Here is a 21,401-nt window from a genome sequence, read left to right as displayed (position 1 = left end):
TGGTACTTGGTGCAGGTGGGTGCCACAGGCATCTCACAACCCTGTGCTTTTCTCTGTGCCAGTGACTCAAGTTCACGAACACTGCAGTCAGGACACGGATCTGTCTGTGGACTGCGAAATACGTTTTAGTTCTTGCTTGCAAGAAATAAATCTTGTCTTATTTGTTAAACAGGATGCAGCCAGCATTTAGGAATAAAAGTAAACCAAAACGTCATCCCCTGTACTCGTTCAAGTACTAGCCAATTCTTTTTTTAAAAAAAATTTTAGAGATGTATTTATTTATTCAAAAAGTCAGAGCGACAGAGAGAGAGAACAAGAGACGCAGAGAGATCCTCTCTCCACTAGTTCTTGCCCCAAATGCTGAAATGGTCAGGGCCGGCCAGGCTGAAGCCAGGAGCTCAGGACTCCATGCAGGTCTCCCACGTGGGTAGCAGGGACCCAAGCACCTGGGGCATCTTGCGTTGCTTTCCCAGGTGCACCAGCAGGGAACTGGATGGGAAGTGGAGCAGCCAGCACTTGACCCGGTGCTCCTAGGGGGCCGGCGTGCACAGCCTTCTGATGGCCCCGCGTGCAGGCGCAGGCTGGGTGGGCAAGCCCCTCCCCCCTTCCTTGGGCACGTGTCTTTCAGAAAGGGAACACGGCCCTGCACATCGCTGCCCTGGCGGGTCAGGACGAGGTGGTCCGCGAACTGGTCAACTATGGCGCCAACGTCAACGCCCAGTCACAGGTAACGAGCGGCTCCGGGTGTCCCGGCTGCCACGGCGGCTGCGTGGCCGGCCAATTCCCTGCGGACTCCCGTGCCCCTGCTGCGGCTCCGTCTGCATCTGACGGCACGCTCGGTTCGCAGAAAGGCTTCACACCCCTCTACATGGCCGCTCAGGAGAACCATCTGGAAGTGGTGAAGTTTTTGTTGGAAAATGGAGCCAACCAGAATGTGGCCACAGAAGTAAGTGCCCCCACCCCAGGGAAAATGTGCTCACCGCTGGACACCTCCCTAGCCAGGCGCCCCTCCACCCCCCCACCCCCGGGATGTGGCAGCAGTGAGCGCTCTGGGCCCTGTCTCATCCCCTGTGAGCTTGAGTTTGGCGTCGGTGAAGTGGTCAAGCTGCCTGGCCTGTGTTCAGGCTTCTCTGGACTATAAACTCAGTGACTCCATGACTTTGTCAGGGTCCTGGGTGGAGGGAGGGAGGGGCGGCTCAGCCAGTGGCTCACGGTCAGGCCTCAGGGTCTGGCATGGTTTCTAGAATGTTCTGGCACAGGTAGCTGGGGTGGGAGGGAGCACAGGAAGGCTGGCAAAAGGCTGTGTCCAACAGGGGGCTAAGTAAGTGCTGAGGCCAAGCCACAGTGAGATCTGAGATTACAGAAGTGGCAGCAAGGGAGGCTTCAGGGAGGAGGTGGCGTTTCACCAAGAGGGGACCAGCAGGAAGGCCATGGTGAGTGCAGGGGGTGGGAGAGAGGCAGAGCACACCCCGTGTCCCTCTGTCCCCTCCCTGGCCAGGACGGCTTCACCCCCCTGGCCGTGGCGCTGCAGCAGGGCCACGAGAATGTGGTGGCCCACCTCATCAACTACGGCACCAAGGGCAAGGTGCGCCTGCCCGCCCTGCACATCGCCGCTCGCAACGACGACACCCGCACGGCCGCCGTGCTCCTGCAGAACGACCCCAACCCCGACGTGCTCTCCAAGGTGAGGGCGCCCGGGCGGGGAGGCTGCCCACCGTGCCCCTGGGGTCCCAAGCGCGAGCCGCCCAGCATGCGCCTGCTGGGCCCGTTGAGGTCCCAGCCTGTGACCGGGGCTGCTCCAGGCCAGGAGGCCCTCTGGGCAGGTGGCAGGGGCACCTGGGGTCTTCCGGATTCTTCGTCTGCCCCTTTCCCGCTCCTTCTGGGGGAGGGAGGCAGCATCCCCTCTGGCAGAGGGCCTGGCCGAGGAGGAGGAGAAGGGGTGTGGAGCGAGGCAGTGGTCACCTGCACACACGGCCCCCAGCGGCTGGCTGAGCGGCAGCCCCCACCCTGCCCAGCCCCTGGAGCTGCCTTGGGGGCAGTGGGAGGTGCTGGAACAGAGTGATGACCAGGGACCCAGCAGGTGGGGAGTCAGCCCTGGGCAGCCGGCAGAGCCAGCAGATGCTTCAGGAGCAGAAGCGCCCTGCGGTGAAGATCGTGGCCCCTTTGTCATGCATTCACTCACACCTCTCCCTGAGTGACCTCCAGTCTGGGGCCTGCCTGCCCTGGGGCGTGTCCATGTCACTCCGCGCTGGGAGCTGCCATTTGCCTGGATGCTGCCGATGTCACCACCTGTGCGCAGGGTCCTTGCCCCGCCCCCTCCCCAGCCCGTCCAGACTCCCCGGGCAGACTCTGAGATGCTGTCACTCACGTCTGCCCTTGCCCCCACCCCCACCTCTGCTGTGTTCCAGACGGGCTTCACCCCCCTCCACATCGCAGCCCACTACGAGAACCTCAACGTGGCCCAGTTACTCCTCAGCAGGGGGGCCAGCGTCAACTTCACTCCCCAGGTAACTCTGGGCCCAGGGTCTCCACGTGCTGTCCGGAGGGCCTTGGGGGAGGCGCCCCTGCCTCTGGGCTCTGCACAGCGGGTGTCCCCTGACTGCAGCCCCCGTGTCCGGCAAGTGCCTGACCACCCGCGCCTCGTGTGCGCCTGCGACGTTGGCCCTGGAGACTTGGCCAGGGTGGCGGGGTTAGCAGGCTCACACTTGGAGGGGTTTGAGGTCTTTCTCGTGGGAGAAAGGCCTAAGGCAGGGAGGGAGGCTGCACTGTGGGCAGGGCCGGCGGACCAGGGCAGGCCGGGAGCAGCCGCAGGAAGCCGCGCCCAACCGCTCCCTCTTCCTCCCGCCCCGCAGAACGGCATCACGCCACTGCACATCGCCTCCCGCAGGGGGAACGTTATCATGGTGCGGCTCCTGCTGGACCGCGGAGCCCAGATAGAAACCAGGACCAAGGTGGGTGCCCACAAGCTCCGCGGCCCGCCCAGGCCAGCGGGGGGAGCTGCGCCAGGACTGTGCCGAAGCCTGGGTGGTCCCGCGGCACCGCCGCCACTGCCGCTGTGGGGCGGCCTCCTCTCCGGACAGCCTCTGACAGCTGCCTTTGGGGCCTTGTGTTTCTGACTCTGTCTTTTAAAGGATGAATTGACACCTCTCCACTGTGCAGCTCGCAACGGGCACGTGCGCATCTCAGAGATCCTGCTGGACCACGGGGCGCCCATCCAAGCCAAAACCAAGGTGCGTGCCTCCTTCCCGCGGCGGGGAGCATATGCTGTGGATCTGGGTCAGGCCGCCTGGGAGCAGATCCGGGCTCTGGGAGCCGGAGGTGCTGACGCTGCTAAGTGAGCTCATGCGATGCTGGCCCAGGACAGGCGCTCACTGCAGCCCGGGTCAGGGTCAGCGGCTGTTTCTCATCCAGAGGACCGGGTCCGAAACGTCCCTGGGCCTCGTGGGCCTTGCTGTCTGCTGCGGTAGCAGAAGCGTAGGCAGAGGCGGTTCCGCCAACTCACGGCCCAGTGCCATTTGTCGCCTGCCCAGGCGCTGGTGACGGTGGTCAGCCTGCTGCTGCCCTAGCCAGTCCCCGGCTCTCATCCTCTCTCCAGAAGACAGAAAGGAAGCGCTCTGTGGAGGCCTCGGGGCCTGCGCCCAACTGCAGCGAAGTTTCTTGTGCTTTTAAATATTTATTTGAAAGAGAGAGACACACACACAGATCTTCCATCTGCTGGTTCACTCCCCAAATAGCCACAGCAGCCAGCACTGGGCCAAGCCAAAGCCAGGAGCCTGGAGCTCCATCCAGGTCTCCCACGTGGGTGCAGGGGCTCATGCACTTGGGCCGTCTTCTGATGCCTTCTCAGGCGCATTAGCAGGGGGCTGGATCGGAAGTGGAACAGGCAGGACTCGAACCAGCAGCCCTAGGGGATGGCGGCCTCACAGGTGGCAGCTCACCCTGCAGCGCCACAGCGCCGGCCCTGTGGGGTGACTTCAGACGGAGTGGCACCGGGGAGCCAGGCGGAAGCCAGGCCTGTTCACAGAGCCACAGCTGGGTTTCTGTGAGTGGTGGGTGGCGTCCTGTTGAGCTGCTTTCAGTCTGGGGTGTGTGGCTGGACAGAAGCTGCTCTCGCCGTAACAGTTCACCTCCCACGTCTGCCTCCAGCTGTGCGACTTCAGCTGTGTCTCTCGTGCCACTCGGTGCTTTCCTTATTTGGGGAGCCCCGCCCCTCTGTGCCAGGGTCGTTGGGTGACCACTTGAGATGTGTCTTCCAAAGGACCCATAAAAGCAAAAGCCTGAGACAAGAGAGAGGAGAGGGGGCTTCAGTTCGTGGAGAAAAAAGGAGAAGTTTGTGTTGGTGACAAACCATTGGACACCCCTGCCTGGTTTTTTTTTTTTTTTTTTTTAATCCCCACAGTGCACAGTTTCTGTGATCTCTTTGGAGACCTCTCATCCATGGATGTCAAAACATCGTGCCCCAAAATAGCTTTAACTTTTTTTTTTAATTTATTTTATTTGAGTGGTAGAGTGACAGAGAGAGAGAGAGGTCTTCCATCCACTGTTTACTCCCCAGATGGCTGCAACAGCCAGAGCTGCGCCAATCTGAAGCCAGGAGCCAGGAGCTTCTTCTGGGTCCCCAACGCGGGTTCAGGAGCCCAAGGACTTGGCCCATTTCCACTGCTTTCTCAGGCCTTCAGCAGGGAGCTGGATCAGAAGTGGAGCAGCCAGGACTTGAACTGACGCCCATATGGGATGGCGGTGCTGCAGGCTGGGGCTTAAATTCTGTACCACAGCACCTGCCCTAGCAGAATATATTTTAACTGCAGTGCATTGGGTAGGGGCAATGAGCAGAGGTACTGAGACCCAAGTCCTGCCTTGCCTTCCCTGGTGCTGCCCGGACTCGGCCCACGTGAGACTGTTACTGTGTGAGATGCGTCCTTGCACCGGGCTGCGTGGGGCATTTCAGAAACAGGAGGCAGTCACTGATCGCAAGGAGGTTATAAGCAAGGGGAGAAGTTAGCTCTCAATGTGACTCTGCAAAGACCAGAGTGAGGCCAGCTGGCCAGGGAAGGCTTCATGCGAGTCGTAGGCATGGCGGGAAAGGGCTTGAGATTTTGGCCACGTGGAAAGGGTGGAGCCTGTGGTCAGAGCCCCGGAGCAGCCTGGTCCCTCAAGCACTTGATGCACGTGTCACGGGCAGGGACCGTGGAATGGTCGCCCTGAGTGTCCCGTTCTCTCCCACCTTCTCCCAGAACGGCTTGTCCCCGATTCACATGGCGGCTCAGGGAGACCACCTCGACTGTGTCCGACTCTTATTGCAATACAACGCAGAGATCGATGACATCACCCTGGACCACCTGACCCCGCTGCACGTGGCAGCCCACTGCGGCCACCACCGCGTGGCCAAGGTCCTTTTGGATAAAGGTGCCAAACCCAACTCCAGAGCCCTGGTGAGTGGGAGGCCAGTGGAGAAGGTGCCGGAAAGGGTGGCAGGTGGGGGTGCCGGGCAGGACAGGAGCCGCGTGGCTGAGCTTGCTGGGAAGGGCAGCAGCGGGTGCCTGGAGCCACTGCTGAGATCCGGCGCCCTGGGCACATCAGGGCTCAGTGCACAGGCAGGATGGGCGCCCGCCCACGCCAGCCACCTCCAGCTGGTGTCACCTCCCGCACCTGCCAACAGGCTGAGGGCAGGGGTGGGTTTGGGCCCGGGTTCATGGGTTGGGGGTGCCACTGCAGCCCGGGGGTGTTAGAGGTGCTGGCTTGCTGGCTCGCTGTGGGGACGCTGCACGGCGCACCCTCAGGGGCTCGTGTAGTGGTGAGTTCAGGCTTGGAGCAGGTTCTTGCTGTGTGGCCCTGGTTCCTGTCCGTCCAGTCGGGGGTCACAGGGTGCTGCATCTCTACCTGGAGTGCAGAAGGGGGCAGGTGTCCTCCAGGGGTGGCACAGGACGGCTCGTTCATTCACCCACAGGAGCCTTCCAGGCCTGGGCCATCTGTGGGCCCTGTCGTCCTGTGCGTGGGAGCAGGCATAGCTCATCCTGGGCCTCTCGCCACTGGGCCTTCATAGCTCCTCCCCCTGCTGTGACGCTAAGCATGGAGATGTTGCCTCTTGATAGCCACAGCCCCGGGGCACAGAGCACGCAAAGAGCAGACAGCCGTAGGCACAAAACCCAGGCCCTCATGGTGTCCGAGGTCCACCCCGTCACACTTGGGAGCCCAGCTCCACTTCCTTTCAAAGGAGCCCTGGCTGCAGGGAGCAGAGACCGTGACTCACCAGACTACATTACCCTTAAGGGAGCCTTAAGCAGCAGGCTCTTTCAATGCATCCGAAAGTATGACGACATGCTTAGCAAGAGGTTTGCAAACACGTTCCGGAACACCCTTGTCGCCCGCCGCCTTTCTCTCATGCGGTTTGCATGACAGCGGCCGACACGGTGCTCATCCGTGGATGCAAACTCAGAGCCTCTTGTTGGTCTCTGGGGGTCTGCCGTGGGCCGGAAGGGGGAGGTGGCGCTCCCGGTGTCTGCGGCTGGCGTGCAAGCCAAGTGCGTGTCTGTCTCCCGCAGAATGGCTTTACCCCCTTACACATCGCCTGCAAGAAGAGCCACATCCGTGTCATGGAGCTGCTGCTGAAGACGGGCGCCTCCATCGACGCCGTCACCGAGGTGCGCAGGCTCTGCCGGGCCCCACCAGCACCCTCCCCTGGGCGCCGTTCTTGGTGACTCCAGGCGGCCGCGTGCGCACGTGAGAGCTCACACAATCTGCACTGTTGGAGGGAATGAGCCCTGGCTCATGGTGGGGACAAGGGACCCCCACGCCAGGCCTCGGAGCTTTCCAAGATCAGCGGTACTTGTGAAAGGGGGCGGAGTTGCCCAGGGTGACGGCTCCCCCACCCCCCACCCCCCACCCCAGCCATTTTTCCTGGCGGCAAAGGCACCTCGTTTAACTCCCTTTCCGTGGAGACCTTAAAGGCAGGACAGCAGCGCCCCTGCCATCAGGCACTCTGGTTTTGGGGGGCAGCAGGACAACCCCGCATTCTCACCCACCCTTGTGTGTTCCAGTCCGGCCTCACGCCTCTCCATGTGGCCTCCTTCATGGGCCACCTGCCCATCGTGAAGACTCTCCTGCAGCGGGGGGCGTCGCCCAACGTCTCCAACGTGGTGAGAGTGCGGGGAGGGGGCAGTGCCAGGGCCCCTCCCTCTGCAGCCAGGGCGCGGGGCGGGGCGGTGGGTGCCAGGCCGAGCTGCCCGTTTCTCCTCTGGGGACGCATGCAGACAGGACCCCCAGTTCCATTTGTCGCACGTCTGTACACCAGTGCACTTCGATTGTGGACGATGTCTTGGAACTTTTCTAAGTGTGAACTGGGAAAGCGCTTAAGCATTCTCCACTGCTCGTTAGCTCTGGGGTTTGCTTGTAAGTGTAGCCCTGGTGTGCACAGGCACGCACACGCGTGCACTCACAGACCCACGAGCTGCATGCTGTAGCAGTCCTGCCTCTTGGGCAGGAACCCACCCGGCCGGCTGCTCCCAGCGGGCGCTTTGGTGCTGTCCGTGTCCTTTTGGGCCCCGCGTGCCTTAACAGTTTCTGTCATTTTCTCACCGTACAGAAAGTGGAGACCCCACTACACATGGCAGCCAGAGCAGGACACACAGAAGTAGCCAAATATTTGCTCCAGAACAAAGCCAAAGTCAACGCCAAGGCCAAGGTGGGCTGTGGGGGCAGGGAGGGCAGGGCGGTGGGGTGCGAGCGGGCTGGACACTGGGAGGAGAATCCACCCGGGTCACGGGCCGGAGTGGACAGGCCCCGAGATCACTGCCCCTTGAGTAGTTTTTGTGCTGGACGCTCAGACCCTGCCCTGTGGGGGTGTGAGGAGGCCAAAAGGTTTTTTAATATTTATTTATTTATCTATTTGAAAGGCAGAGTTACAGAGAGAGGGAAAGAGAGATCTTCCATCCACTGGTTCACTCCCCGGATAGCCGCAATTGCTGGGGCTGGGCCAGGCCAAAGCCAGGAGCCTGGAGCTCCATCTGGGTCTCCCACTTCAGTGCAAGGACCCAAGCACTTAGGCCATCTTCTGCTGCTTTCCCAGGAGCATTAGCAGGGAGCTGGATGGGAAGTGGAGCAGCCAGGACTTGAACCAGTGCTGGTGTGGATGCCGACATCGCAGGCAGCTGCTTAAGCCACAATGCCAATGCTTTGTGTCTTTGCTACAAAGTAGCAAAAGTAGCAAAGTAGTTCTCTCTGTTTTTAAACGGCTATTTAGTTTTCACTTTATGTGAAAGGCAGAGAAAAAGAGAGAGACAGACAGAGATCTTACAACTGCTGGTTGATATCCCAAATGCCACTAAAGCCAGGAAGCAGGAACTCAATCCAGGCTTCCCACGTGGGTAGCAGGAATCCAGGTTTCTGAGCCATCACCCGTCTCTGGCAGCCTCCTAAGCTGGGCTGTCAAGAGCAGAGCCAGGGCACTCCAGTGTGGGATGCAGGTGTCCCCAGAGGCACCTTTTTTTATTTTTATTTATTTGAAAGTTCAAGTTACACACACACACACACACAGAGAGAGAGAGAGAGAGAGAGAGAGAGAGAGAGGGAGGGAGGGAGAGAGGTCTTCCATCCACTGGTTCACTCCCCACATGGCCACAGCAGCCAGAGCTGGACCAAGCTGAAGCCAGGAGCCAGGAGTTCTATCCGGGTCTCCCAGGTACTTGGACCATCCTCCAGTGCCTTCTCAGGCCCATCAGCACGTTAGTTTCTGTGACCCAGAGGCTCGACTGCAGTCCCGGCCTGTGTTAGCCGTGTGACCTTGAGGAGGTCACCCAACCTCTCTGGCCCCAACGTGCCTTCTCTGTGAAGCAAAGAGCTGGATTTGGTGAAGCTCACACCTCCTGTTCTTGGGGTGGGCTTTTGGTGTAGCGGCAGCCCACGTCCCCGGGCCTCCCATGTCTCGTATCAAGTGCTCAGGACTCCCACGTCCCGTATCAAGTGCCCAGGACTCCCACATCCCGTATCAAGTGCCCGGGACTCCCACGTCCCGTATCAAAGTGCCCGGAACTCCCACGTCCCGTATCAAGTGCCCTGGACTCCCACATCCCGTATCAAAGTGCCCTGGACTCCCACATCCCGTATCAAGTGCCCGGGCCTCCCACGTCCCGTATCAAGTGCCCAGGACTCCCACGTCCCGTATCAAGTGCCCAGGACTCCCACGTCCCGTATCAAGTGCCCGGGACTCCCACATCCCGTATCAAAGTGCCCAGGACTCCCACGTCCCGTATCAAGTGCCCTGGACTCCCACGTCCCGTATCAAAGTGCCCGGGCCTCCCACGTCCCGTATCAAGTGCCCAGGACTCCCACGTCCCGTATCAAGTGCCCAGGACTCCCACATCCCGTATCAAGTGCCCGGGACTCCCACGTCCCGTATCAAAGTGCCCGGAACTCCCACGTCCCGTATCAAGTGCCCTGGACTCCCACATCCCATATCAAAGTGCCCTGGACTCCCACATCCCGTATCAAGTGCCCGGGCCTCCCACGTCCCGTATCAAGTGCCCAGGACTCCCACGTCCCGTATCAAGTGCCCAGGACTCCCACGTCCCGTATCAAGTGCCCGGGACTCCCACATCCCGTATCAAAGTGCCCAGGACTCCCACGTCCCGTATCAAGTGCCCTGGACTCCCACGTCCCGTATCAAAGTGCCCGGGCCTCCCACGTCCCGTATCAAGTGCCCAGGACTCCCACGTCCCGTATCAAGTGCCCGGGACTCCCACGTCCCGTATAAAGTGCCCGGGACTCCCACGTCCCGTATCAAGTGCCCAGGACTCCCACGTCCCATATCAAGTACCCAGGTTTGAGTCCCAGCTCTGGTTTCTGATTCCAGCTTCCCGCGGCAGCTTGCCCTGGGAGGCAGCAGGTGTTGCCGCGAGTCGGCACGTGGGAGACCTAGGTTGCATTCCTGGCGCCAGCTTTGATCGGGACTCTGTGTGTCTGTGAAATAAGGAACATCCTTGGTGAAAGCCACTGCTGTCCCCTGTCTCTCAGGATGACCAGACCCCACTCCACTGTGCAGCTCGCATCGGCCACACAAACATGGTGAAGCTCCTGCTGGAACACAACGCCAGCCCCAACCTGGCCACCACTGCCGGCCACACCCCTTTGCACATTGCGGCCCGGGAGGGCCACGTGGAGACAGCCGTGGCCCTGCTGGAGAAGGAGGCCTCCCAGGCCTGCATGACCAAGGTGCGGTCACAGCCGGGGGGTCCCTGTCCGCCCCCTTTGTGGTCTTGCTGCTTGGGGAGGGGACCCCCCTCACCCAGAGAGGAGCTGCCGGGCCTTTGCTTTGTCGGGACTCCGGGTACCCCCTCTGCCATGGGCCCTTCCCCGGAGGGTGGGGGGCGCACGGCTCTGGCTCCCGCAGGTCCTGATGGCACTGTGTGTCCTCAGAAAGGATTTACCCCCCTGCACGTCGCGGCCAAGTACGGGAAGGTTCGGGTGGCGGAGCTGCTGTTGGAGCGGGACGCCCATCCCAACGCGGCCGGAAAAGTGAGTGCGGCCCTGCCCGCATGCATGCACGCTTAGGTCCACACAGAGAGACGGGCAGCGGGCCCACCGCCAGCCCTGCTGCTTGCCTGCTCGGTTCTGGCTGGGACCGTGGCTTTGGAAAGCCCCGCGGTCCATGCGGACCCCTACAGGAGCACGGGGCGGGGGTGGGGGCGGCCCCGGGTGCCCCTGGTCCTGTCAATCAGGGGCTCCAGGCCAGGACCGGCTTTGGATGGGTCTGTAGCCAGATCTTGGCCGCAGAACCCAAGTGCTGTCAATGCCAAGACGAAGGCCCCTGGGCCTAACGGGAGAGAGAGCGCACCGGAGTGAGAGCTGCCCTCCTGTGTCTGCCCTGTCCCTGCAGAACGGCCTGACTCCCCTGCACGTGGCTGTCCATCACAACAACCTGGACATCGTCAAGCTGCTGCTGCCCCGGGGCGGCTCCCCGCACAGCCCCGCCTGGGTAAGGCCAGGCCCCGCCCCCGGGGGATGGGGGCGCACGGCGGCAGAGGGCGGGGGGCTTGTAGCAGTGGGTTTTCTCGCAGCGTGGGGTCCCCACGTGTTCCCCAGACAGCCGCTCATCCCTGAGTTGTATATGCTGGCTGTGGAGGGTCAGGGTGGACCAGGCCTCCAGGGAATGGTGACCCCCGGGCCTCAGGGACGCGGCTCACTGGCAGGTGCCACAGGGCCCATGTGATGCCAGGGAAGGTGTTCAGGCCAGGGCCTGGAGGAAGGACCCCCGGGGGTGTCAGCGGCCGCCCTCGCATGCACTTCCCGCCTGCGTTCTGACTTTCCAACAGCAGCTTTTTGTACAGAGAGGCCCCGCCGCAAATGGTTCACGGAAAATGCAATGAAAAGCTAACCTTGTTTTGGTGAAAGAGCTGTCCCTGTACTTGTGCCAACCCCTTGAATGCATGGAGTTCACGATTTTTTGGCAGCCAAGTACGAACCTTTTGCAGTCCGCTCGTGTGTTACACAGTAGACACCCATGCAGGGCGCCGGCCCCCCAGCCCAGAGAACCTTGGCCTCCAAGAGGAGCCAAGTGAAGGTAGTGGCAGCAGGTGTCAGGAAGACCAAGGCCAGGGGGAGGTGTCAGGATGGAACCAGCCCCTGCAGGGCCATTTTGGGAAGAGGCTGCCCCCTACAGGTAGGAGACGGTACTGCAGCCCTGCTGACGCAGCTAGCCTGGACTTAGCCATGCATTGGGAGGAGAGAGCTGCAGCCATGGGACAGTCAGCATGCAACCCCTCAGCCTCACCGTATCCATGTGCTGCACACGCAGCACCTCCCAGATGCCCTGGGCTCCCAAGTTTGGGTGCCTGCAGCTGCTGTCCCCGGAAAAGCGGCCCAGGGACCCCCCTTCCTCTGACATATGTAAAAAGAAACTGGAGTCAGGTCCGGATGTTTCAGGGGAGCGAAATCCAAGCGCAGACACCCTCACCCCCAACCCATGCAGATGAGTCTTGCTTCCGGGCTAGACTGGCAATTCTGTAGCATTTCACCTGCAGATCCGCCTGCCCCCAAACCAGCCCTTCTCTGTTCCAGGTGGATGTCAGTGTGGCTTCTCCGTGAGGAGGGGGAGCTTCTGGGGTGGCCTGTGCGTTCTGCAGGCGAGCTCGCCCCAGAGCTCACTGCTCACACGTAGCCGTCCCTGGCTGCACTGCCCAGCCCAGTGCCCTTGGCTTGTGTGCTCTTTAGCGGGGCTTGTGTGCTCTTTAGTGGGGCTTGTGCTGCTGTCCATCCTGTTTCTGCCTTACCCGGGGCTCCATGGCAGCCTGTGCCCCTCCGGGCCAGCATACCCTTGGCCAGGGTCGGCTGCTCTCCCTGCCAGTGTAGCCGCCCACAGCCACCCTCGTGGCGAGGCGAGCAACTCAGGCTGACACAATGTGAATGGATTTCGGGTTGCTCAAGTGACTGTCTTCGGCCATGTGATCACTGGCACCTCCTGACAGCAGCGACCCGGGCAGGAGTGCTACACCCACAGCTTGGTTGTAGGTTCGCCACTCCAGCCAGCCCCACGCTGTGGGCCCGACCCAGTGAACCACACCTTCCGTGCTCTGCTCCCTCTCCCCACGGCGTGGAAACCATCGTGTCTAGTTACTGTGTTATCATCAGAATGCTACTCTTTTTTAAAAAAATATTTTATTTATGTATTTGACAGGCAGAGTTACAGACAGTGAGAGGGAGAGACAGAGAGAAAGGTCTTCCTTCCATTGGTTCACCCCCCAAATGGCCACAATGGCCAGACTGCACCGATCCAAAGCCAGGAGCCAGGTACTTCCTCCTGGTCTCCCATACGGGTGCAGGGGTCCAAGCACCTGGGCCATCCTCCACTGCCCTCCCAAGCCACAGCAGAGAGCTGGATTGGAAGAGGAGCAACCAGGACTAGAACCTGGCGCCCATATGGGATGCCGGTGCCGCAGGTGGAGGATTAACCTAGTGTGCCACAGCACCGGCTACTTTTGCTTTAGATTACAACCCACAAAGAACCCTCAAGGGACATGAAGAACAGTGTAGTATTTTTCTCATAACCTCATCCAGTGAGGACGAATGCTGGCATAATGCCTCTTATGTAATTGTTCATAGAAAATGCCTTTTGGAAAGACATATGTATTTATTTGGAGAGAGAGAGAGAGAGAGAGAGAGATCTTCCATCTTCTGGTTCACTCTTCAGATGGCCGCAATGGCTAGGGCTGATAGGGCTGAAGCCAGGATCCAGGGACTCCATCCAGGTCTCCCACGTGGGTGCAGGGCTCCAAGCACTTGGGCCATCTTCTGCTGCTTTCCCAGGTGCATTAGCAGGAAGCTGGGTCAGAAGTGGAGCAGCTGAGACTCAAACCCGCAGCCACATGGGATGCCGGCATCACAGGCAGTGGCTTAACCCACTGCACCACAATGCCTGCCCCCAGCATCTGCATTTTAGCAAGGTTCCAAGTGATATGCACAAAGTGGAAGTTTGAGATGCAGACTCCGGACGCTTTCTGCACTGTCCAGCTTGCTCCGTGGCGCTGTACAGGGCACTTAGCCTCTCTTCACCTGGGAAATGGGTGATTGGAGAAATCCTGCCCGCCGTGCCTTCCAGCTTGGGTGAAACCACAGACTGCCACCACACTGCCACCTATCTGCAGGCTGCGGAATGGCAGCCTCTGCGCGGCCAGCCCTGTCAACCTGGCAAGGTGGTATGGTGGGTGCGCCGGCAAGCTGCTTCACCTTGTCTGGGAGTTCCGGGCCTCCCACACCAGAGCCCTGCAAAAGGACACGCAGGATTCTCCTCCCGCACTGTGATTTCGGAGAGCACTTCCACGAAAATTATCCGATGTCACGCACTTGGGACTCTGAGGAATGGACCAGGTCAATGTGATTATCCACGTTTAACAGCGTTTGGAAGACACACAGGGAAGCCTGGGTCACTGGCCGCCCCTCACACACACACACACACACACAAACGCTGATGGCTTGTGGACAGTGGACCAAGGGCCAGCTCCCCAGGGCCCCGAAACATCTGGGATCCCCGTTCCAGTTGTGGGAAGGAGGCAGCGGCAGTCTGTAGGCTGTCTGGGCTTTGGCAGGCGACAGCGCTGCCCGCTCAGCTGTTGGCCAGAGCAGAGGGTAGAAGAAGGCAGAGGCATGCTGGCTGCAGAGTGTGTGTGTGCGTGTCCACTCACACTGCCCCTCCGGGGGGCCGTCAGCTCGGCGTGGCTGTGACCCGGCCCCCCGCGACTTCCCTTGCAGAACGGCTACACCCCCGTGCACATGGCCGCCAAGCAGAACCAGATGGAGGTGGCCCGCAGCCTGCTGCAGTACGGGGGCTCAGCGAACGCCGAGTCGGTGCAGGGCGTGACCCCCCTGCACCTGGCCGCCCAGGAGGGCCACACGGACATGGTGGCCCTGCTCCTGTCCAAGCAAGCCAACGGCAACCTGGGCAACAAGGTAGGCTGGCCTGCGCCTTGCCTGGTGGCCCTGCTGTGCGTCCGCGTCGGCTGATGCCAAGCGAGATCTGCAGTTGCTGGTGGGTGTGTGTGTGATGGCAGAGCGCAGAGCAAGGAGCTGGGGGGCTGTCGCTTGACTCCCGGGCTCCCCGAGGAGTTGGGGGCGGTTCCTACAAATGGAGTTGGAGCTGAGGTGCACGATCCGCTGGTGTCCAGTTCCTGATTGGTCAGTGGCGCTCGTGCCTTCCTCTGATTGGGCAGCGATGCCGGGCAGTTCAGGGAAGTTTTATGGTGGCAGGGTGGGCTCCAGTTGGTTGGGGGGGGGGTTACATGTAAGTGGTGGCTACCCAGAATTCCCCTGCCTGGGCTGGAGTTCCCTTGAACAAACCCCTCTGGACAGCACTGGCCCTGCAGGGTGGTTTTTTTTTTTTTTTTTTTTTTTGACAGGCAGAGTGGACAGTGAGAGAGACAGAGAGAAAGGTCTTCCTTTGCCATTGGTTCACCCTCCAATGGCCGGCGCGCTGCAGCCGGTGCACCGCGCTGATCCAATGGCAGAAGCCAGGTGCTTCTTCTGGTCTCCCATGGGGTGCAGGGCCCAAGGACTTGGGCCATCCTCCACTGCACTCCCTGGCCACAGCAGAGAGCTGGCCTGGAAGAGGGGCAACTGGGACAGAATCTGGCGCCCTGACCGGGACTAGAACCCGGTGTGCTGGCGCAGCAAGGCGGAGGATTAGCCTACTGAGCCACGGCGCTGGCTTCCTGCAGGGTTTTATCCATGGGAGAAACAAAGGACTCAATGAGCCTGGATCTAGCCGTCCACTCCCACAACCCAGGGATTCCCTCTGGTGCAGGACAGACAAGGACACCCCGAGCTAAAGGGGACACAGAGGAAGCTGGATCCTGCTTTACCATTCCGGGCAGAGGCTGCAGAGTGCGGTCCAGCCCCCCAGTGCCCACCGTCTTTGCGGCCGACAACTGTGAACGCCTTTTTCTTTCCAGAGTGGACTCACGCCCCTCCATCTGGTGGCACAGGAAGGCCACGTACCGGTGGCAGACGTGCTGATCAAACACGGTGTCCTGGTCGACGCCACCACCCGGGTAAGGCAGGTGGCCCCGGGCTCCAACGCCCCACCTTGCATGCCTGGCTGGGCGTGGTCCGTCCCAGTGGTCACCTCCCTCCCCTGCAGAGCGTCCCTTGCAGGAAGCTTTGGGTCCCCCACAGGACCCCCGGGGGCACTTTCTGCTCTGCCGCCTCCTAGAGCTGGCAGGGGGAACTGCAAGACACCAGTCCTGATCGTGTCCCGTCCCAGTTGGGAATTTAAGGACCTTTGGCAGGACCGCTGAGGATCCCAGAGCCGTCCATTGCACGAGGTGCGGCCTGCGGGGCCTGTGTTAAGTCCATGCCTGGAGTCCGGCGCCAGCTCCCCAGGGGCACCCGGGGCCAAAGAGCTCCAGAGCCCTGGCTTGTCGGCCCCCAGAAGCTGTGTGAAAACACTCAGCAGGACGGGCTCCTGGGACGTTGGCTTCACGCAGGCAGATACACGCCTCGCCCACGCTGGAGCAGGTGGCGCAGGCCGCGGCTTCACTCACACAGCTCCCCTGGCCTCACACCTGGAGCCTCAGGCTGCTCCTGGGGTCAGCCGCCCGTCCCCATCTCGGGGCCCTTGTCCGCAGCGGGCCTGGCCGCTGTCTCTCCTGGGTTCCGGACCACGGCGCTCCTGGGTCCGCTCTGAGTGTGGCCGTGGTCTCGGGCCCCTCGGTGTTCCCTCTCTGCTCTACTGTGGATGTCCTCGTTCACCTGCAAGGCCTCCCGCTGACCCTGGTGCTGATGGCCCCAGTCACTCACACGCCCCTCAGCCTTGCGGCCTGAAGCCCCCGCCCCCACCCCCTCCGGGGCCAGGGTATCCAACTGTCACCTTGGAGAGCTGCTAGTGTCCCGCAGCTCACTCACGGGGGTGGCTCCCCTCCCCTGCCTTCCAGATGGGGTACACCCCTCTCCACGTGGCCAGTCACTACGGAAACATCAAGCTGGTGAAATTCCTGCTGCAGCACCAGGCAGATGTCAACGCCAAGACCAAGGTGGGCCTTGTAAGGCCGAGCTGCGGCTACAGCCATGGGCACCGCCGTGGCTCTTTTGGCCTTGGCCCGGGGGCAGGGGGGGGGAGACATGTGTGCTCCTGCGACCTGTGGTAGACCAGCAGGCCGCAGGGTCTTGGTGGCTCCCTCCGTAACCAAACGCCACACCGTGTTACAGCTGGGATACACCCCCTTGCACCAGGCGGCCCAGCAAGGACACACAGACATCGTGACTCTGTTGCTAAAGCACGGAGCTTCCCCCAACGAGGTCAGCTCGGTGAGTGCCGTCCGAGGCGTCCCTTGGGTGCCCCGGGGTAGGCGCTGTGGCGAGCTGCTGTTCCCCCCACCCCCCGGCTGCTGTGTGTTTCTGTCTCAGGCACGTGGAGCAGGTCTCGGTACGGTCATGCAGGGCTCGGGTGGACCTGGGTGGTGAAGGCGCAAGTGCAGGTTCAGGTTAGATGTCTGTATGGGGCTTCCTGAGAGCTGTGGACCCTGGATTGTAGGGGTGGCCGCGCCCACTGGGCCGTGTCTGCCAGGAGCCCGAGGGCACATCCTGCACACGGAAACATGAAAAAAGCCTCCGTGTCCACCAGAGTGGGAAACACGCCGCCGCCCGCCGCCTGGTGATCGGTGGTCACTGAGGGCCTGAGCGGAGCTTGCTCCATGTGTGGATTACAGCGGCTCTGGTGCTCCGTGGCCAGCACCCACAGCATGGGCACTGGAGCAGTGAGCCCCCTCACGCTCTTGGGATCACACTGGATGGCAGAGGTCTCCCTGGCCTGGCCAGGTGTCCCTGCCCCCTTGTTCCCGGGCCACACCCCAGGCTGCAGACTCAGCCTTTGACGGGCAGGTGCAGTCCCACCCCCACGTCCAGGCTCGGATGCACATCACGCTCTGGGCTCAAGGCAGGGCCCGAGCAGCGGCACCTGGGGCGGGCGCTCGTGGAAGGCGCACGGTCCCCTGACGCGTCACTGCCCTTCCTCCCAGAACGGAACCACTCCTCTGGCGATAGCCAAGCGCCTGGGCTATATCTCCGTGACAGACGTGCTGAAGGTGGTCACGGACGAGACAAGCGTGGTGGTACGTCCATGGCCCCTGCACCGCTCCACGCGTGCGGGGCTCCCCGGGGCGGAGGGACAGGGAAGGGCTGGGCCACTGGTGGTGGGGAGGAGAAGCAGGTGGGCTCTCCTTGCCCGCTCCTGTCCTCACAGGGGCCAGGCAGCTGCTGGGCGGGTGCAGCGGGCCCCTGCTCGGGGTTTGGGCTGACTTCTCTGCTTTCTCTCGGTGCAGCTGGTTGGCGACAAGCATCGGATGAGCTTCCCGGAGACGGTGGATGAGGCCCTGGACGTGTCTGAAGATGAAGGTGAAGTGTGGGCGGGACTTCCTGCTGTCCCCACCCCAGAGTCCTGCAGAGACTCTGCTTTGTGCAAACAGCTGTTGTCAAGTGAGACAGAGAGAGAGAGAGAGAGAGAGAGAGAGAGAGAGAGGTCTTCCATCTGCTGGCTCACTCCCCAGATGGCTGCAACAGCCAGAGCTGGGCTGATCCGAAGCCAGGAGCCAGGAGCTTCTTCTGGGTCTACACGTGGGTGCAGGGCCCAAGGACTTGGGCCATCTTCTGCTGCTTTCCCAGGCCATCAGCAGGGAGCGAGATGGGAAGTGGAGCGGCCGGGACTCAAACCTGTGCCCATGTGGGATGCCCGTGCAGGCTGCACCAGAGCACTGGCCCCCAGATGTGTTCCTGTAGTATCCCCAGAGGGGGAGTTTAAAATCACGTGCGGTTTCATAAACTGTGTATCACGCGTGTGGTTCAAATCGGAACACCAGCGAGCTGGGAGGAGCTGTTGTAAAATTCTGCCAGGTGCCGTCCGCATGCTTTGACCAGATCTTCGGCGGGCCACTGAGAGCCTGTGAGACCGAATGCCTTTTCATCAGTGGCTGTTCCGACCCCTCCTCGGGGGCCACTATATGCCTTCGCTGTAGTTCCCACTTCTACCAGCTGTCCCGTGCTCCGGGGTTCCTCCTGCCCCCAGCTTATTTCCTTATTTCCCCGCTTCAGTTTGTGGGAGCCCTCATGGTGTGGGGGGGAGGGGTGGCTGGACCGATGAGCCCCCGCCAGCCCCGCCCCCGGGTGGGTAACTTTGCCACCTCCGCCTTCCTCGCGTCCCCCTGTGATAGTGGATGAGGTCCCTCTGGGTTGGACCAACGTCCGTGCTGTCCTTGCTTCAACTTGGCTCTTCTTTGCTTTCCAGGCACTGCTCACATATCTATAATGGGTATGAAATGTTTTCTGTTCCCTGTGAGCTTCCTCACCAGAGCACATTTCACCCCAAGCCCTCACTAACCCACCCCTGCTTCCCATCCCCCTCCAGCCGGAAGTCCCTCCCGGGAGCGCCACGCCCTGTCCATGTCTGTCTGTGCCCATGCCGCCGTGTCTGTGACCATAACTGCATGAGCTGTCCTAGTTCCATTGTCAGCTCCAGATCACAAAGCCGGGCTCTGGCTGCCCTGTGGCAGCAGGTGATAGGCTCAAGGTCAAGGGCTCCAGGTCATCCCAGGAGAGGGACACAGAGAGGCAGCTGACTGCACCTGTGGCTTGAACCGCTTTGTAATGAGCTTTGGAAATAATCAGGTTTCGGCTACCATGGTTGCCGAAAACAGAAACACAGCTCGTGGCAGCCCTTCCAAAGGAGAGGGTTCGAACGCAGTGTGGCTCACTCACCCCTGCAGAGAGCAGGGGTGGCGCTGGAAAGGGGAGCCATGGCCCCTTCTGTGGTGTTGCCCCCACCCGAAAGGGCTGGCTGGCAGTGGAATTGTGAAGTGGGGAAAGCGCTGGCTGGCTCCTACAAAGCCTAAGGTGTTGGAGGCTGGGCTGCCCCTGGGAGGAAGGGGACTGGTGGTCCCCGTGGAGCCCCAGGCACTTCCTCCCCTCCTCAGGAGCAAGCGCTGTGCGAGGCGGAGCAGGAAGAGCGCTTCGCGGGAAGCGACAGGAACGCTGCCTCCGTCCTGGTGGCTCACGTGACCTTGGGTCTTTCCAGGGGAAGAACTTGGGGGCTCCAAGGCCGAGAAGCCGGATGCCAGGGATTTGGATGAGGACAAAGAGCTGCTGGACTTCGTGCCAAAGCTCGACCAAGTGTAAGAGGGGTCACCCCGGGGTGCGGGTGTGGGCCAGAGGGCCGAGGGGCCGCCTTGGAATCCAGAGTAGAGAGCCAGGGTGGTGGGCACCAGTCCCAAGCAGGCCAGGCCACGCCGACAGAGACGGGGGCTGAGTCACACGTTTCCAGGGCCAGAGTGGGGGCTCCATCCACCCACGAGGGTTGTCAAGTTACAGAGGAGAGGCAGCAAGAGTGGGGAGCACGTGGTAAGGGGAGCAGGTCCCTCTGCCAGGCTGCGGGGATGCGGGCGCCGCAGAGGCAGGACAGAAGGGCTTCGAGGGCAGCTCCGGGCATGCGCGCAGGGGGCCAGGCGCCGCGAGGGCTGTGATGGGGCACACACACAGGGGGCCAGGCGCCGCGAGGGCCCTGACGGGGCACGTGCACAGGGGGCCAGGCGCCGCAAGGGCCGTGATGGGGCGTGCGCAGGGGGCCAGGCACAGCGAGGGCCGTGACGGGGCACGCGCACAGGGGGCCAGGCGCCGCGAGGGCCGTGATGGGGCGTGCGCAGGGGGCCAGGCGCAGCGAGGGCCGTGACAGGGCTCACGAGGAGCCGCCTCCTTTGCTGGCAGGGTGGAGTCTCCAGCCATCCCCAGGATCCCGTGTGTCACGCCGGAGACCGTGGTGATCCGTTCGGAGGAGCCAGAGCAGGTAAGAAGGAAGGCCCCAGCCTCCGATGTCCTCCTGGCCGGGGCGAGGAAGCCCCAGGACGAGGGCAGCTGTGAGCCAAGCCGCAGGGGCTGGGGAAGGGCTCCTGGCGTGCGCAGAGCGCCTTGGCCACTGTGCTGGCCGTCCCTGGTCAACCACGTGGGTCTGGGGGCACGTGTGGTATGCCAGACGCCCAGCGCTGAGCATGGCTGAGGACTGGCGCCATAGCCCACGGCACGCACACTGCTGGACCCAAGGCAGCCGTAGGGGAGCTGCACAGGGCCCTGCGCCCCTTTGCATTCCCGTCTGCAGAAGTTTCCGCAAAGGCACGTAGGAAGCTGGAAACCCAACACACAGGGAGCGTGCCTGCCATGGAGCCCTGTGCACCCCAGCACCCTCCTTTGGCGCCTCCTGAATTTGTGGGCCCCCCACCCAGAAAAATAGGACGGGGTGATTTAGAATAATTTAACACCTCCTAAGCACTTTTTTTCCAGGGCTAGGGAATTTTCTAGAAAAGCAGTGCAGGGCTTGAAGCTGAGCACGGCCACCCAAGGCTCTGTTTCCTTGCAAGGCCGGTGGCTGCCCTCTGGCCCCAAAGGGTGTGTGTGCAAAGCAGCGCCATAGCCAGGGCTGGCCAGCTGTGCCACTGTCCCTCGTCCTACTCACTGGGGTCTCTCTGTGACCATGTGATGCTGGGGTGTCTGAGAGAAGGTGGTGTGGCTGCATTCCTGCTGGGGCGTACTCCCGGGATACGAGAGAGAACCAGCCCTGACAGCTGCGTCTGGCTGTTCTTCAACCAACTTATCCTCCCTCTCTTTTTTAAAGCTTTATTTGAAAGAGTGAGAGAGAAAGAGAGAGAGATCTTCCATTTGCTGGTCCTCTCACCAAATAGCCGCAACAGCCAGAGCTGGGCCAGGCCAAAACCGAAACCTGGAACTCCATCCGGGTCTCCCATGAGGCTGCAGGGGCCCAAGCACTTGGGCCATCCTCTGCTGCTTTCCCCGGCACATTAGCAGGAAGCTGGATCAGAAGTAGAGCAGCTGGCACTCGAACCAGCGCCCAACATGGGATACCAGCGTTGTAGGCAGCAGCT

At 61.5% G+C, this 21,401-nt stretch overlaps 1 protein-coding gene across 8 annotated transcripts in view; it reads left to right on the top strand.

The window, feature by feature from the left end:
• Window positions 1-21,401, top strand: part of ANK1 (ankyrin 1) — a 185,092-nt gene that overhangs the window by 131,116 nt on the left and 32,575 nt on the right. For 6 of the 8 annotated variants that reach the window (XM_070068605.1, XM_070068600.1, XM_070068599.1 and 3 more), the window contains exons 4-25: window positions 629-727; window positions 848-946; window positions 1,499-1,684; window positions 2,409-2,507; window positions 2,853-2,951; window positions 3,132-3,230; window positions 5,235-5,432; window positions 6,543-6,641; window positions 7,038-7,136; window positions 7,583-7,681; window positions 10,009-10,206; window positions 10,411-10,509; window positions 10,871-10,969; window positions 14,239-14,436; window positions 15,435-15,533; window positions 16,416-16,514; window positions 16,690-16,788; window positions 17,499-17,591; window positions 17,802-17,874; window positions 18,761-18,784; window positions 19,547-19,643; window positions 20,233-20,311. In XM_070068605.1, coding sequence (XP_069924706.1) covers window positions 629-727; window positions 848-946; window positions 1,499-1,684; window positions 2,409-2,507; window positions 2,853-2,951; window positions 3,132-3,230; window positions 5,235-5,432; window positions 6,543-6,641; window positions 7,038-7,136; window positions 7,583-7,681; window positions 10,009-10,206; window positions 10,411-10,509; window positions 10,871-10,969; window positions 14,239-14,436; window positions 15,435-15,533; window positions 16,416-16,514; window positions 16,690-16,788; window positions 17,499-17,591; window positions 17,802-17,874; window positions 18,761-18,784; window positions 19,547-19,643; window positions 20,233-20,311 — 2,433 coding nt within the window. The remainder of the gene's footprint in view (window positions 1-628; window positions 728-847; window positions 947-1,498; window positions 1,685-2,408; window positions 2,508-2,852; window positions 2,952-3,131; window positions 3,231-5,234; window positions 5,433-6,542; window positions 6,642-7,037; window positions 7,137-7,582; window positions 7,682-10,008; window positions 10,207-10,410; window positions 10,510-10,870; window positions 10,970-14,238; window positions 14,437-15,434; window positions 15,534-16,415; window positions 16,515-16,689; window positions 16,789-17,498; window positions 17,592-17,801; window positions 17,875-18,760; window positions 18,785-19,546; window positions 19,644-20,232; window positions 20,312-21,401) is intronic. The other 2 variants (XM_070068598.1, XM_070068604.1) reach the window with 1 other exon arrangement.

The sequence above is a fragment of the Oryctolagus cuniculus genome, chromosome 2, assembly GCF_964237555.1.
Source record: "Oryctolagus cuniculus chromosome 2, mOryCun1.1, whole genome shotgun sequence".
Taxonomy (NCBI): Eukaryota; Metazoa; Chordata; class Mammalia; order Lagomorpha; family Leporidae; genus Oryctolagus; species Oryctolagus cuniculus.
This window is presented reverse-complemented; position numbering and strand designations above follow the sequence as displayed.